At 40.7% G+C, this 16,935-nt stretch overlaps 1 protein-coding gene across 15 annotated transcripts in view; it reads left to right on the plus strand.

The window, feature by feature from the left end:
• FOXP1 (forkhead box P1) overlaps nucleotides 1-7,493 on the plus strand; it is a 375,390-nt gene extending 367,897 nt beyond the window's left edge. For all 15 annotated transcript variants that reach the window (XM_025456558.3, XM_025456571.3, XM_025456567.3 and 12 more), the window contains one exon: nucleotides 2,701-7,493. In XM_025456558.3, the coding sequence (XP_025312343.1) occupies nucleotides 2,701-2,845 (145 nt within the window). In that variant the 3' untranslated portion in view covers nucleotides 2,846-7,493. The remainder of the gene's footprint in view (nucleotides 1-2,700) is intronic.
• The last annotated feature ends 9,442 nt before the right edge of the window (nucleotides 7,494-16,935 follow it).

Here is a 16,935-nt window from a genome sequence, read left to right on the forward strand (position 1 = left end):
CTGAAATGATTAATAAATCTGATTGTTTAAAGAAGTGAAAGGAGAAAAAATGTTGATCAGGGAAAGTACATTTGAACTTCAATACCGGGCTAAGTAACACATAGATACATTTCTAGCCAAATGTGATCAGCAGAGAAGGGGAGGGTAATTTATGAAGTAGCACTGCTCAATAGTAAAAATTTGAAATTCAGACATGAAGAAGTGTTCACTGCTGTCAGTAATCCAAGAAGCACAATCTAAGGTAACTGGAGCTTACCTTATACCTGCTAAGCAACAGATTTTTTTTTTTTTTCAAAAGTAATGCTTGGGGCTGATGAGGTTGAGTCTAAATTGATATAGCCCCTTTGGAAATTAATACTGTAATAAATCTTAAGAACCATAAAGATGTTTTTGGCCTTTGCTCCCAGAATTTCATTCTTAGAAATTTATCCTGAGGAGGTAAATCAACAGAAATGGGAAGATTAATGGATAAAAGTGGTTGCTGTATTATTCAAAGAGCAAAAGATGGAGGGAGGGGGGGTTGCTATGTGTTATAAAAGACAATCACAGAATGTCCAGTAGTAAAAGACTGACATGTCCACACAAGGCATCTCATATACTCATAAAAATTACAACTGAGGGACGCCTGGGTGGCTCAGCAGTTGAGCATCTGCCTTCGGCTCAGGTCCTGATCCCAGGGTCCCAGGTCTCAGGATCGAGTCCCACATCGGGCCCCTGCAGGGAGCCTGCTTCTCCCTCCGCCTATGTCTCTGCCTCTCTCTCTGTGTGTCTCTTATGAATAATTTTTTTTAAAATATTTTATTCAACAACTGAAAAAGCTGGCAAAGTCATCATATTTGTTATGGATACAATACGTAAAAACATGACGCCACCTGGGAGAGGATAGGCAGAAACAATAAAACCTACCTTAATTTGGGTTTATGGGTTATTTTTTTTTTTAAAGGAGTAATCATCAGTACACTTAATTCTTCCCTAAAGAATATAGGTGATCCTACCAGGGCTGGCTCCAGAGGCGTAGTTAGAAGTTTCAGTGCTCTGCCATTTCCATATTGAAATTCTAATTTTTGAAGCACGTCTTCACTTTTCACTGGGGCTCTGCAAATTACATGGCCAGTCCTGGGTCTTCCTGTAGAAACACACCTAAGCAGGACCATGAAAAAGCTGAAAAAAGGATGGAGCACCACCAGCAAAATGCAGTCGACTACAACTGTGATAACATTTCATTTTGCAACTAGTTTTTAGGAAGATGGGCACAATTTTTTAAAAGCTACTTATCCTGACGTCTACCCCCAGACACTCTCGAGGCTGTGCTAATTTTAGAGTCACTTGCTTTCCTGAAGGTTCACTTCGTCAAGAGCAGTCCAAAGCACTCCTGTTTGTTTTTAAATGGTTCAAGTGGCCTTTGGGGTTTGCATACATCAATTATTTAGGAAATCAGCCATCCCCAGTACCACCTCTTATTACTAACACTTGATAATGTCAATTAAAAAATCCTCCCTTCTGCAGCCTGTCCCAGCGATGGGACCATTTTAACTTGAATGGTTCTTTTACATATCAAAAGGCTTGCAACAGAAAGTAATTTGTATTTGCAAAGGATCGGTTGTAAATATGATTTACGAACAACATTTCTCAATTGTTATCGGAGTGGTTTCGTGTGATCCCCCGCAGTCCCCTTCGGGTGAACCGTGTGCTGGTCCATAATGAGAAAGTTGGCAGATCTCGTCACAGGCTGCGGAGTCCTGGTGGCCGCTACCAGCCGGGCCTCTTGTTTTGCCTTGTTTACAGCTGACAGCGTTATTATTCTGATTGGGGCTCTGCTTTCTTATCATATTGTTGTGTTGGGCGAGCCTTTCCTTGCCGTTTGTGTTTCCTGGCAGGGCTTTTCTTGCCTTATTGACAGTTTGTAAAAATATGCATTAATTTGGAGTTTCAAGCATGTATCATGGTGTCTCTTTGCTGTGTTTGCTTGAAGTTGATTAATGATAGAACCTCGCTTGGGGTCGGTCTCTGGAGAGTTCTTTCACAGGTTCTGCATGTTAACTAGCAAAGCAGAACACACAGCAAGCCATGATTAGCCCAGCCTCCCGCACTCAGTGGTCCCCACAAACCACCATTGTATCACCGATTCTCATTCCACATAATTATTTGAAGATCTGTATTCTTCTACCCAGGATGCCACTACGGGGCCTGTTATCTGGCACTCAAAGTGTGGTCCTCCTCGGACCAGCAGCCTTGGCTGGGAGCTTGCTAGGGATGCAGAGGCTCGGGCCCCACCCCAGGCCTGCTGAGTCACACGCTGCACTGTAACAAGAGCCCAACGTGACTTTGAGTGTGACTTGAGTGCCGGTTAAAGTGTGAGACACACCCAAGGGAAGAGAGGCGGCTTCTGGCCAGGGATCATTCTAGAGCGGCACTGCCCTCAAGGAACCTTCTGCCATGGTGGAAATTTTTATCTCTGGGCTGCCCAGTGTGGTAGCCGCCAGCACCCCCCCCCCCCCCCCGTGGCCAGTGCAACTGAGAAACTCAAATTTACATTGTATTAAGTTTTAATGGGTTTTCACTGAGCTAGCCACATGTGGCTAGTGCCCGTGGCGTTGACCGTACAGTCCTAGACTGTGGCTTTTGCTGCCCAAAGCCCCCAACCTGCTTGGGGATTGGGAGGCGCCCTCAAGTGAACGAACCTGTTTTCATTTCTTCCAGGCATCCTGTGCATGTCAAAGAAGAGCCCCTCGATCCAGAGGAAGCTGAAGGGCCTCTATCCTTAGTGACAACAGCCAACCACAGTCCAGATTTTGACCACGACAGAGATTACGAAGACGAACCAGTAAACGAGGACATGGAATGAACGTCTCTGGGCGGGCCAACCCCAAGAACGAAGATTGGGAAAACAAAAACAAAACACAACACGTCAAAAGTTAGCAGTGAAATTGTTCTCCATTTGTTGTACAGTCGGGAGGATTTTCACTCCATTTTGACAACTCTGAAACGTGTTAACTCTTAGTGCCATCAAGAATCCCATTTGGGAGTATTTTTGATTTTTCTACTTTTTGTTGAAAAAAGGAATTTGTACTCTGTGCATTGGATGGACTTGTTTGGTACTTGGGATTTTCCTCTCTTAACAGTCAACATCAGTGTTGTAAATTTGCTAAACTGATTCACTTCTAGCAGCAGACTTTGAACTGCAGTCCTGCCAGCGTTGGACACGAGGACACCCAACTGAGCATGTGCACCCGAGCTGCAGACCAAGCCTCTGCCCAGAATTTAAGGATTCCAATGGACGACCTATTTGCACAGTACTGCATGTTGATTATCACTGCCTTTACTCCTTTTTTTTTTTTTTTTTTTTTTGTTCGTTTTGTTTTTGTTTTGCTTCCAGTTGGGATGGGGAAGGCCTTTGTGTGTGTATTGGGGGGAGGGGGTTAAAAAGTCATATCCCAAACTTTTTAATGTATTGCTTTTTCCCCCCCCACCCCCCGCTTCTACTATTACCATTTTAAGTTCTGACCTCAGGCCTCCATTTGGGCCCACGGCCTCACGGAGGCTTCAAGTTTTCTGTACCTTGTGATGAATGTTAATAGGTGTTTTTATTATACAAGAGCTGAATGTCATTTCTCGTTCGTAGTTTCCTGTCACTCATTCCAGTTTCCCTTCAGACATCACCACGTTTTCTCCAAAGTCAAAAAACATTCCGTTTTGGTCTTTTTTCAAAAAGGTCCCAAATGCTGCACTCTACACATGAAGGTCCTCTCACACAGACGTGAAGTCCTGCCAGAAAGAGAATGAATGACAGAAAAAAAAAAAAAAAAAAACATAATAGAGACACCCCAGGAACAATGCAGATTCATTCCACGAAGCCGTATTGGAGGTGGGAAGGGGGCTGTTTCAGATTTGGTTTTGGTGGGGTTTTTGGTTTTTTGGTTTTTGGTGTTTTCTTTCTTGCAGCGACCACCGTGGTTAATCAGTGCCACAGCATTTTCCCAGCACAAGGAAAGCTAGGCAGCATGTCCCCCCCAAGATCTCCTCCAGAGCGACCGTGTGGTTGTTGGAAGGCTCTCCCTTGGGTGACCACATTGCCATGGGCCACAGGGTCACTGATGCTAGCAAACCAGCATGGGTTGCTTTGTTCGCAAAATGGCCAAAAAGCTGGCTTTCCAGGAGCAACTCCGCTGAAAGTCGTGGCGGCGGCGCTGAATTTAAACATCAGTCCAGACCTGCTTGGTGGCATTAATCTGTTTGAATGCAAATTAGATTTCAGATTGAATTTGTTATGGAAGTTAATGAGGACTCAGTTCAGCTAATGCTAAAGTGTTCATTTCAAACGTGCAAATTCGGTACTGCAGTTCAGTTTGTTATGCAATATTATCACACCAAGCCAGTATCCAAAACTAACGGTAGAAGATATCGAGGGGGTGCGGGGGGCCCGCATGTGGTGCCCCTGGGCGTTTGGAGAAACATACATGACGCACAGAACATGACAGTCACTGGTCAGTACAACCTCAGTCCTTAGGACCCCTCAACGCTTCCACTCTGCACCCACTTTCCTGTCACTCATTTATTTATCTAGGACCGTAGCTTTTGTTTTTAGTTTTGAGAGCCTTTCGGAGCTTAATTTATATTCTTTGTACCTTTTTATTTTTTTTTCTAAAATTACCAAAGATATTACACAAAGGTAAATTATGTTCTCTGTTTTATGCTTTATCTGATGAAGCCAAATATCCTCTTATTGTTGATCAAAGGAGGCGAAAGAATTTAGAGGCAATTGATGAGTTCTAGGCTATTGCTAACCTGAGAAAGAGAACTGCTCCTTCGTCATAGAATAAATTTAGCAGACCAAGTAGGTAATGGAACCAAAGTTGTTACTTTTGTTATTTTTTTTTTCTTTTCTTGTTCTGTACCTCAACAGAGACCAAAACTCATAGAGCGAGGTTACGGGGCTGCTGAAGGTGTTACAGGAGCGAAGGAAGGAAGGGAGTCCCGTCTCAGAAACCTGAATGAATGCCACTGAAAATTAGGGAGTAACCAGTAAAGGAGACAGTCGAGATAAAGTGGAAAGAAAACAGAAAAGCTTCTACAATGCAACTCAAACACATAGTAGCATTTCTAGAGTATATATTTTGTTTTCCAGAGAGATCATATGTCACTTTGGTTTTAAGAACCATGCTAGGATCACTGCATCAATTTTGCTTTGCCTTGGCATTGATCTTCCAGTTTTTTGTTTGGTTTTTAATAATGTTTCCCTTTTTTTTTTTTTTTTTTTTTCCTGATTAGGCTTTGGTCAGCATTTTTCATTAAAAAAAAAAAAAAAAGTAACACTCCCGTCCACTCATAAGCTTGGTACAAAAACTTCTTTGCAAGTTTCTTTTGAAGCTTCACTCTGCTTTCTGTATAAAGGGCAGTCTGTGGTCACTCGAGACTTTTTTTTTTTTTTTAAACTTTTCCAGGCAGCTTCATGATGTGCAGGCAGTAGCCAGACAGGGTCATGGGAAGGGGGCCCTGTGCTTCTAAACTGAGTGGTTGCTGGTTAGTTTGGTATTCAAAAGAGGATAAAAATCTGGTAGATTAGTTCATTCTCAGCATGTGTAGCTAGACATGAGTAAAGATAACAGCATGAGAAACTGTTAGTACGCATACCTCAGTTCAAACCTTTAGGGAATGATGAAAATTTAAAAAAAATACATTTCACTCAGTTGCACTTAGTCGTATGTCTTGCATGCTTAGTCTAAAGACTGTAGCAAAAAGAAAAAAAAAAGAAAAATTAGATTTTACATATCTTTGCAGGTATCACAGCCCTGCAGAAGAACCAACTGAAAAAAAAAATTCTCAGGCTTTACAGCAAGCAAACTTCACTATGATTTTTACAATTCTGATTCTGTATCCCTGGGGGGGTGTTCCAGTCGCTTCTTTAGGATGGGGTTTATTATGTTGTACATATATTCCAATGTGTCTGTGTGAATCTTTGTCTTTTTTGGGGGAGGGCGGAGGGCGGTTCTTTTTTTAGATATTGTTCCTAAAAAGGAATAAATGCATACACCTGTTTGTCAAAACACCTTTGCTTTTTGTGCAACTGCTTTATATTAACGATACTAAAAAAAAAAAAATAGCTTTGGAAAAAAACTACTGTATGTAATGGGATTGCAGAATATGCTGCACATGTATTTTATTTAGTTATCCTTGCTTTAAGAATATTGGATGACATTTCCTGACATGTGGGAGGGAGAAGTTCCCTAACCTTTTTTTTTTTTTTTTTTTTGGCTTTTAAATTGTAACATAGTTGACAGATTTTTTTTTTTCTGTTCTCATTGATCAGAGCATTTTGTACAGATTTGTGTGTGTGTGTGTATGTGTGTGCGCGGGTATGTGTGTTAATCTGTTTTTTGATACATTCCTATCCCTTGTGTTTATCCTACCACTGCCTTCCTGGCTATCTTAAACCAGTTCATACATTTGAAAAGAGAAAAAAAAATGCTGTTTTAAAAAATGTTTTCTCCTGCTGCAGTAAATATTTTGCATGATGAAATGCCAGGGTCACACTTTCAAAGTTTATCAGTGAAGTAGTGATTAATAATGGGGAGTTGTCAAAGCTATTGAACTTTTTGTATAAAAAAAAAAAAAAGAAAACTTTACAAAGGTGCCAAGATGTAAAGACAATTTGTTACTTTTTTTTTTTTTTTTTTTCAAAGAAAAGCATACATGAGGGAGTTAGTCCCTTGTATCAGGCAAATGCACTGTCAGGAATGAGAATCCATCCTCCTTGTCCCTAGAGTCTGTCCTTGTAAGAGAGTGACACTGCCTGCAGTGAACCAGCAGTGAAATGAAGCATCAAGGCTTCTGTATGTGGAAGAGTGACCGCCAGCCTCCCCACCTTCGGACAGCTCTGCCTCGATTTCCAGCATCCCATCAGACCCAGTAAAGAATACCTTGGATTCTTCACCCCAAATCTGATTGATGGAAATCACTAGCTATTTTATCATGAAAAAAAAAAGTTAAAAAAAATATTTCCTCTCCTTTCTACATTCCAGCTGAGCTCCGTTTCCAAGGGTACGAAGAACAGCATGCTCATAAGAATTTTGAATCTTTTGGGTACCTGTTGGTTCATGGTATCCCCTCTTGATATTTTGGATGGTTTTGAATGTCGGTTTCGCTTTTTTATCCTGAGAATGAGACTTAACGTTGCTAAAGGCATTTAATGGGCCCAGTGTAGTTCCCACGATCTCTGCTACCCAGAAGCCTTGATGAAGATGGTACAGTCCGGACTGTGAGCACGGTGCTTCGTGGATTTGTGCTGCCAGTAACAAGAATTTTTTCTGTTTCGTTTTGTTTTGATAAGGCATAAAAGAAACTCATTCCTTGACATCAACTGTAATTCCATCATTCCGTGTCTGTGGATACAGACAATAAAAAAAAAATGTTGTGTAGTCAGTACTCATTACTGACATGATAGCATTCTCAAATGCAATAAAAATGCTGGTTGTTCACACTGGTAGTAAAAAGTCGCGACAGCCTAAGTTTCTTTCCCCTTCTGACCTGCTGATCTTGTATGTTAGGCATATGCCTTCGGTTTATCACCAGCTGCTTCCGACACAGAATTAAAATCAATCTTAACTAAACACTTTCATCATCACAGAGGGCTAATGCTCTCATCCTCAGGATTTCAAAGTGCTAAGTCTCCACTTAGGGAGCAGGAAAAAACTAAAAAAGATATAGGCTACCTTTTCTCCCGAGGAAGCACACCCTTATTTTTGTTCATCAAATTTTATACAGAAAAAAAAACACACACAAAATGTTTAATAACTAGCATTAAGAGCAAACTAAAATTTCAGAGGAAAGCAATTTCATGAATAATTCATTAAAATTTCACATCTGCAAGATTAGTCATCCAAATAAAATGCTAATGTCAAAAACATGCACCGTCTATAATATTCTCATCAAGAAATCTTTTTGCATATAATGATAAATGCTTAGATTAGAACAAATGATTTTATAAAAATATTCTATCAAAAGTATGCTAGATAACCACATCCAGTACAGAAAACAGTGAAGCTTTAGGAACTAAATACTCAAAAAAACCATCCTGATTTCGAGATTTGTTTCACTGCATACCTTGAGGAAAAAAAACACACAACACTGCTATTTGTCTTTAATACTATTATGTCATATATATTCTAAGGATTAATGAGTTTGGGCATCATCTTTCAGTAAAAATTAAGTAGGTATATTGAAAGCAGCACTTGAAGTGGCCAAACCGGGGTAACATAAAACCGTTCCGTCTGTAATTGAGAGCATAACACAAGCCAAAAGATGACTTGAAAATTAACCGAGCTGCTGTTCCTCGGCCAAACACCGGCTGCCGGTGAGGAACACGTAAGCGTGCTTGCTTTCCCAGCATTGTTTTGAAAAGCCCATCTTAGGGGAAAAAAAATTTTTTTAATATAGGTTTTGCTATTAAGTTGCAAAGTAGTGTCCTCTTTTCATTAACAGTTATGCCACAGTCTAGAAGCCCTCTAGTCTGATAATTAATAAAACATTTGAACCCTTAATTCTCATCTAGCTACTAAGAATATAATATTAGGGTTAATTGAAATTCCTTTAAATGCCAGGCTTAAACATAAATACTGCTTACAGCATATGCAGTTGGTAAAATTAAATGTGTACACATATTTGAGTAAGCTGAAGGACCCAAACCAAGTATGACGATGCATTAGGGGAGAAGTGGCTGGTGCTGCGCAGGATCTTTCTCATTGTGTTTCTGGAATTCTGAAGCAGGAGCATCCTCTTGTACACATTCATTTAAGGCTGGAGCTCAGGTAAACGAGGCAGCAAGCCCAACATACATGTTCTTCTTTTAAATGGAGGCCTTTCTATATAAAGAGCCTAAACTCTGTAGCACCAATTTCACATCAATTAAAACAGCAGCATGATATTAGCAATCTCCCCCCCACACACACACCCCCAAAGACTAAAGCCAAGTGTAATTAGTCTTTGACTTACTACATTTTGTCTTCTTTAGTATTACATATTTTCATAGAGGGTAGTTATCACAATTTACCTTTCATCTTCATTGTAGTTGAGTCAAATAAAAGTATTCTTTATTAAAATAAAGTGAACTTGGGTCTCAAACCTTCGTTTAAGCAACTGATTGATGAAAGGTTTAAGACAGAATTCACACTGGAGGGAAATTAAATTACATACAAAAACACTGGTTTAACTGGGACAATATTTGGATTAGAAAGCCATCACTCTAGATAGAACCTACTTTTATTTATTTTTAAACAGTATTTTATTTTTTTAAAAAACAAAACCCTACGTCGTCTTATTTCCACTCTGATTGTAAAATGACATTTGATGCTTAATACCATATATATATATATAAATATATATATATATTTGAAATGATCAGTGGTCTCCCCCCCCCCTTTTTTTTTTTTTTTTTTTTTTTTTTTTGTGGCTTCTACCAAGAATATAGGGAGGAGAAAAAGACAAGCTTCAAGTTATAATGTTAATTTGAAGGTAACCGGCCTTTCAAGAATTAATTTCAGCCAAAGCAATAATCATTATTTACCAGCTTGTGACATTTTTATCACTCATCATATTAGCAAATTTCCATTGAAAATGCTAAAATGGTTCGTCATAAGGCAGATAACTGCTCTAGCTGTAAAAATGACCAACACAAGTGCCGGTACTCAAACATTAAATTATACTGTAATTAATAAAGACAGTTAAACTGTCTACTAGCAACAGCAATTTAGGTAACCACATTTGATCGGCTATAAATTGTAACTACATTAAAATTCCAGAAATATTAGCAATATGGATTACTTGATGGAAGTCAGTGCTGATCACCAACTCGCCCCCCCCAACCCTACCCCCTTTTTTTTAAACAACGGAAGCACGGGTCAGGTTGACCACAAATCCGTGGGCGAAGATCAGGCCTTAGCACTTTTAATCTTGTGAAACAAGCAATTACAAATAGTTGCATCGATTTGTTAAAAAGCTTTAGGTGACATAAATTGTTTCCTGTTTAGCTTATTGCTCTGATACATAAATGTCACCGAGTCCAGTATTAATTAGGGCCAGGGAAGAACACAGGGTGGCTTCCAATGAAGAATTTGCCGGTCCTTTTGTGGAACGTTCTTGAGAGCTGCTCTCACTGCACCATTTTTCATGAGTGGTAGAGAGAGGAAAGGAAAACTATTTTGTCCTGTGAAGTCTCTAATACCAGCTTCATTTTGGGTTCTGAACTATATGACAGGATTTCAGACTTGCTTTACTGCCATCTGACAGAAAGCACCACATTTTTAAAATATCTTTTAAATAGAATAATATTTGCAAGGCATTTCAGCCCCTGAAAAGCTAACACTTCTCCCTTCTGAATGTATAGTACTATATGTGTTTCCTTGGGTTGCTATTTCCACACTTAAAATACAATTTTAAATGGCTTGTGTGCGTTATTGACTTAACATAAATCAAATGTATCGTATATACTTTCTTTAGGTTGGCATGCCACTTAGAAAAATACGTTAGATTCTGGGAGCAAAAAAAAAAAAAAAAAAAGTCTGAAGAAAATTTATTAAATAGAAGTTTTTACTGTAATAGAATATTAATGTAAGCCAATGCTCATTTGCCATTAAGCTGATCCTTTTTTAACATACACATGCTTTTTATTATTTTGCACTCAAGCAAAAATTCCACATTCAAAGACTTTCCATCTAGTCGGGAATGTCTCTGGCAGGAAACGCATAAGAAATCCTGACCTCCAGAAAGACAGCAGACATCGTCCGTGCTGAGCATTAGCCCCACTAGGCAACAAAGGCAAACCCACTCCTAAAACGTAAGGTACGAGAGCTAGTCAACGGTGTGGAATTGGGAGAAATAATTATTCCTGAAATCCTTCCTTACTGCTACTCTACCAGCGCACAGATGAAAATGTTTGATTTGCAACATAAAAGATTCATTAATTACCACTTGAATATTTAAAGCTATTTTGCAGTCTAACAGAGATAGATAAAGCAGTGAATTAAAACCTCTAATAAAATTGTAAAAATATTTCGGTAAGTTTACCCGTGTTATGATTTAGGGAGAGATTCAAGCATTCTCACAGAACAGAATCTCAGCAATTTTCAAGTGTGTATTTGAAGGAAGGAGCTAAGTGTTCTGAGAATAATTTGTTTCTCACTTTCAAATGTTTACTAATAATTTATTTTCAAGTCAAGCTCGCTACTAAAGTAGTAGCTCTATGGATGGGGAAAAAATCGGCCAAGTACATTGGAGCCTTGTATGTCCGATCCGGAAGTTAAAATACTTGCAGAAGTATTTACCTAGGCCGAAGGGTTTTGTAGCTCTCACATCAAAGCGGTAGTTTCCTGCCCACAAAATGCATCAAGTCTAGGAACCCCCAAACTCCAAAACACAGCACAGCGGAGTCCCTCCCAAGCATTGGATTTATCTACTGAGGATCCAATATAGCATCTCAGTGTTTGGATCCCAGGACCTTTGAAGTAGACAGTGCCAAGCACACTCTTTGAATCCAATGCTAGAGAATCCAAATGCCAGATTACCATCTCAGCATTGACTGTACCAGTCTAGGGTGACCCTGATGAGTCAATTCCTCTCTTGGTCCTACCCTTCCTCTTTCTGTTAACTGAGGACATTTAAGTACATGACAGAAAGGGTTCCTTCTAATTTTAAAATTCTAAACATTTAATAACATGTTCCCCCGTAGGGACTTTTCTTGATGAAATCTATGGCCTCAGCACGAGAGGGTTCGTGTGGCACTCCATATTTCACCAACATTGTAATAATTGTCTAATTGATGTCTGCCTTGTAACATGCCCTGTTAGGAGCAAATTTCACTAGCAGGCACACACGGCTCCATCCAGCCATCCACCCACAGATAAGTATTAAATGACCTGCTCAAACCCAATGCTAAGATACACAACTGGAACTAAGATAAACAGCTTTGGCCTCCCTGTACCCAGTGGTTCACTGGGAAGAGAGTTCTCGAAAGTTAAGGTGCACTGTAGTGCATAAGTGCTAATGAGAAGGAAAGACACAGGAATACATAGGAACCTCACCCAGTTGTGCTAGGCACAGAGAAGCTTCCCAGAGTACAGTATCTAACTGGGACCCAAAGGATGAGTAAGAGTATGCCAGCTAGCAGGAAGCAGGGAAAAGTTCTAAGCAGAGGCAAGAAAGCTGCAATGTCAGCGGCATGGGGCTTCCCAGCAGGGTTAGCAAGAAATTTATAGAAAAACACTAAATAAAATCAGCTCTGCAGTTAGCATGTAGCAAGCAGATGGCAAAATCATAATTCTAATCATTGTTAACAGATCTGAGTGCTGTGTATAGTCCAGCTTGGTAAGTCCTGAGGAGGTGGTGCTAAATCAGTTGCACATTCAGGTGGGGACACGGCTTCTCTCCAGGCTCCCTTCCAGCCGCACTGGCCACACCATGCGCTTCCTGGGCACCACGCCCGCTCTGCTTCCAGGCTCGGTGTTTCTATTCCCTGTGTGGTGGATGTTCTTTTCCTGGCTCTCGGTATGGCTCACATCCTCCCTCCTTTTAAAGGGCACAGCAGAAAGGACTTTCTTGACCATGCATTGTAAATGGCACCCTAAGTGCCCACTCTACCCTCCATATTCCATACCCCTTGGCCCGCTTTATTATTTCCACTGCACTCAGCACCTCTCAACATTATGCATTCATTTGTGTCTTTCCTAATGGCATGGCTCCCTCCAACCTTACTGGCAGAAACACTCCCAGTATGGTTTGCTTCTGCCCTCCCATCCCCCAGCGTGAGGAGCACAAACGGATGCTCACATTTGCTGAGTGAAGGAAGCAATGTGACCCTGCTGGGAAGGATGGGGGCAGCATGAACACCTGCAGTCATGTTTCACAACCTGCCCCTGTCGAGCCTTCTACTCTATTTCAAAGCCAACCAAACCCACTATGACTTCTAAGATTCTCACAGTAAACCTGCAAGGTGGGAGTGGTCAACAGCATGTTACAGATGAGGACACTGGGGCTTCCTTGAAAACACACCCAAGGTCACATGGGGAAGACTTTGCAGAGTTGGTTAATTGCATCCATGGTTTGCTTGGCAGCCCATATATTAGTGCTGGATTGTGCCACCTGCCTCTCAACAAAAGAGCAGACCTTATATTGAGGAGCAGATATGTTCACATGATAATATAGGTTTAAAATAGAGTCACTGTTGTTCATTTTTAGTATATTATGAAGCTGTGAAGTAATGTGTAGAAAACCATTTAAACATGAACCCTATACAGCCAGCAGTGCCCAGTATTAAACACAGTGGTGGGAGGACAATGCCTGGGTGTAGAACAAAGATTCTATCTACCATGCATCACAGGGGATTTCTGACTTGCCTTACCTCAAAGAGGATGATCTCTGCTCCTGCCCGGATGGTAAACAGTCCTATGCCTTCCTAAAGTCTTTCTAATGAGGTACATTAGAAGTCTTTCTAATGGGTAGATAATCACCTCTCTATCCAAAACCCCATTCCTGTGTCTCTGGAGAAGATGCTAGAGCAACCGTGAGCAGCTTGGGGACAAGGCTTGTTTCCTGGAGGACCACCTTGAATGTGCTTGCTGGGGAATGTGGTTGGGAGCTGGAGCACACGGGTCTGGAACTGAAGCCAGATTTCAGATTTCGACAATGGGCAAGTTACTTAAACCTCTCTGAGCTTTCATTCTCACATTACAGGATAGTTATAAAGATGCAGCAAGCCACAGAATGGATTCCTAAAATGGGACAGCATGTTGACAGAAAACAGACTCAGTGCCTGTCCTCATGTCTTTTATACTCCAGCTGGGGGCCAGGACTTAGTCAATCGACTTCAAACAGAAATCTAAAGTTTCAAATGTCACAAGATTGTGTGATACACAGAGATATATGTTTTTGAGGGGAAAGCTTAGAGAATATATACAAGGATAAGAGCCTGAGTCAAGACCAGAAAGGTATGAATCAGCTAGGCAGGCTATTCAGGACCTAGTTCACTAGCATTCATTTCCTTTCTACAAGTGGAGCCCCCTTGTTATCCTTTGGAGGACCCACCCTGTCAAGGACACTTAGCACTAGCACTTCAGCTCCCCACTCAGTGCATATCCCTGGACTTGTATTGTCTTTTGTACTCAAATAGTCCCTATGAATGTCCTGAGGGGCTGAAGGCACCTCACAGAGGGAACAGCATGCAGGAAGGCCCTAGGGCAGGAAAGAGCACTTGAAGTTCAAGAATCTGTAAGATCTGTATGTCTGGAGCTCCAGACATGAGGGAAAGCGTAGGCAGGATGATGTTGAAGACAGAAGTAGGGCTTGGCCCAGTCCTGATCATGGCTTTATGAGAGTCACGTGACACATCAAAGCTCTGTTCTAGATTTTCTTTGGTTGTATTGCAGATAAAATGAAGACTCCAAAAACATAATGGGTATTAGGGAGAAAAATGGCATCTCTTTGGGGTGAGAAGGGAGGCCAAATTAGGATTTTGTGTTCTTACAAAGTCCAACGTAATCCAAGATGCCAGAAAGGGAGAGTTTCTTGAGGTCATTGGAAAATGACTTGAATAAATTTTCTATCATTTGTCTCATTTTTTTTTTTTTTGATCAAAGGGAATTTGGCTTCAGGCTTGACTAAATGCAAGGTTCCAATGCAGAACCACAGCTAAACAGAGAAAGGGGTCACTAAACACTGGAGCACGGTTTTTCAGAACTGAGGATTTTTCCAAAAATGTGTTCCTAGTCTCAAATAAGCATATCAGTTAAGAATATGAAAGATGTTAATGAAGGGCACAAGATGAGACACATGAAGAATGGACTCATAGGGTAGACTATTATGTGCTTCTTTCTCCACAAACTAAGCATTATCTGTCTGTTTCTCTCCCTTCCTCCATCCCACCCCCAAACACTAGGTCTTGTGTACATACCTCACACTCCTACCATAGGTGAGTGTCTGGAGCTGAAACACAGCTGACACACAACTGTAGAGTAGAGTAGAGTAGAGTCACTATTTCTGTTCAGTGCCAATTCTGACTAATTGTTGTCCGTGGCATACCAGCTGCTCAATATTTTCAATACTGTCCCTGTTTTCCTCTCTGTGATAAGAAAGGCAGTGCCTTATCTGTAAACCCTGAACAAATGTCCCCTACTCTCACCATTGGAGAAGTCTATGGGAAGACTCTGATTGACCCAACTTGGGTTATCCCCTCATCTCCCAGCCAATCATGATGACCGACAGCAGGAGAGACATCCTCTACTGGCCATACCTGTGAGATGTATGTTCAGCAGACTCACCAGAATCACAGTGAATAAGGTAAAACTATTCCCTGTAAAAAACATTTTTTTTGTACAGGGAAAACCAAAACAACTGTCCACTGTCACAACAGGTGTCCTAAGCATTGTATTGAGCTCAAAGCAGTGAAAGACCTACTTCCCAGCCCTGAAGTTGCTTATAATCTAGTCACACTTTAGAGACAGACCATTTATCTAACAAGCAGTTTTACTGAGTACCTACTCTGTGTCAGGTGCCTTATTAGGCTCTGGGGATTCAGTAGTAAACAAAGCAGAAAATAACCCCTGTTTCCACAAGTTTCCTTTCTAGAAAGGGGAAACAGGCAATAATAGGTTAGATGGTGATATGTAGTTGGCAGAAAAAGAAAGCAGGGCAATGGGATAGAGAGCACCAGGGAGAGGGCTGGTGGGGTGATGGTACTAGTAAAAGCCTCAATGATAAGGTGAGATTTGAATAAACATCTGAAGGAAGCAAGCCAAGTAGATATCCGGAAGCTGAGATGATATCTCTTCTCTGGAAGAGAAGCATTTTACCTAGAAGAGAAAAGGCAAAGGCTCTTAGGCTGGAACACAAAGCATCAGAACGAGGGTGGTAAGAAACCAGGATAGAAAGGTAATGAGCAGCAGATGATGATATGTATCAATGGCCTCATTATGAAGACCGTTGCTTTTCTTCTCAGTGAGACGGAAGCCATTGGAGGCTATGAGCATAAGCATGGCATCCAATGACTTAGTTTAAAAAGATTCCTTTGCTATACTATAATATAGGGAAGCAAATGAAGCAGAGGGATCCATTATAAGAAAGACTAGTGGCTAAGACTCAGGGGGCAGCAGCAGAGATGGTGAGAAGGGGCTATATTTTGAAAATAGAGCAAATAAAACTTGCTGCTAAATATGATGTCCAATGTGGTAAATAAAAAAGGGTTGGTGGAGACCCCATGTTTTTTTGATGAGATAAATTTGAAAGGATAGAATTGTTGGGGCACCTGGGTGGCTCAATCAGTTAAGCATCTGCCTTGGACTCCGGTCATGATCTCAGGGTCCTGGGATCAGGCTCTGTGTCAGTCTCTCTCCTCAGCAGGGAGTTTGATTCTCCTTCTCTCTCATCCCCACCCCCTCAAAAAACTAAGTAAATAAATAAATAAATAAAATCTTTTAAAAAAAAAAGGATAGAGTTGTCATTTACCAAACTAGGAAGACTATAAGAGGAACAGATTTTTGGTAATATAAGTTTTTTCTAGACTTTTAAACTCAGAACCTTCCTGATCATCCGCTTGAGATGCTGAGTAGGCAGCTGCTCAAAGGAGTCTGGAGTTAGGGAAGAGGTTGGATATGGATATGTGCAGGAGGGTGTGTTAGGGGAAGGAAAGAGTAAATCATATTTTGTTCCAATAGCACGGACAAGGTAGAAAATCTTGTCTGATGAAGAGAGAATCTAATTTGGAGAAATTGCATAGTTTGGACTCAATGAAATCAAGAGTTTGGAGATCCAGCTCAATCATTTTTTTGCATCAACACTAGATAATTTATCTAATGAACTTAAAATTGATGGGGAAAGTCTCTTATGCTAGCCTTGAAGGAAAAAAGATTTAGTAACTACTTAGTGCTAAATTAAGTTCACAAAAGAAAAATTTTA

The sequence above is a fragment of the Canis lupus genome, chromosome 20 (genome assembly GCF_003254725.2).
Source record: "Canis lupus dingo isolate Sandy chromosome 20, ASM325472v2, whole genome shotgun sequence".
Classification (NCBI taxonomy): Eukaryota; Metazoa; Chordata; class Mammalia; order Carnivora; family Canidae; genus Canis; species Canis lupus.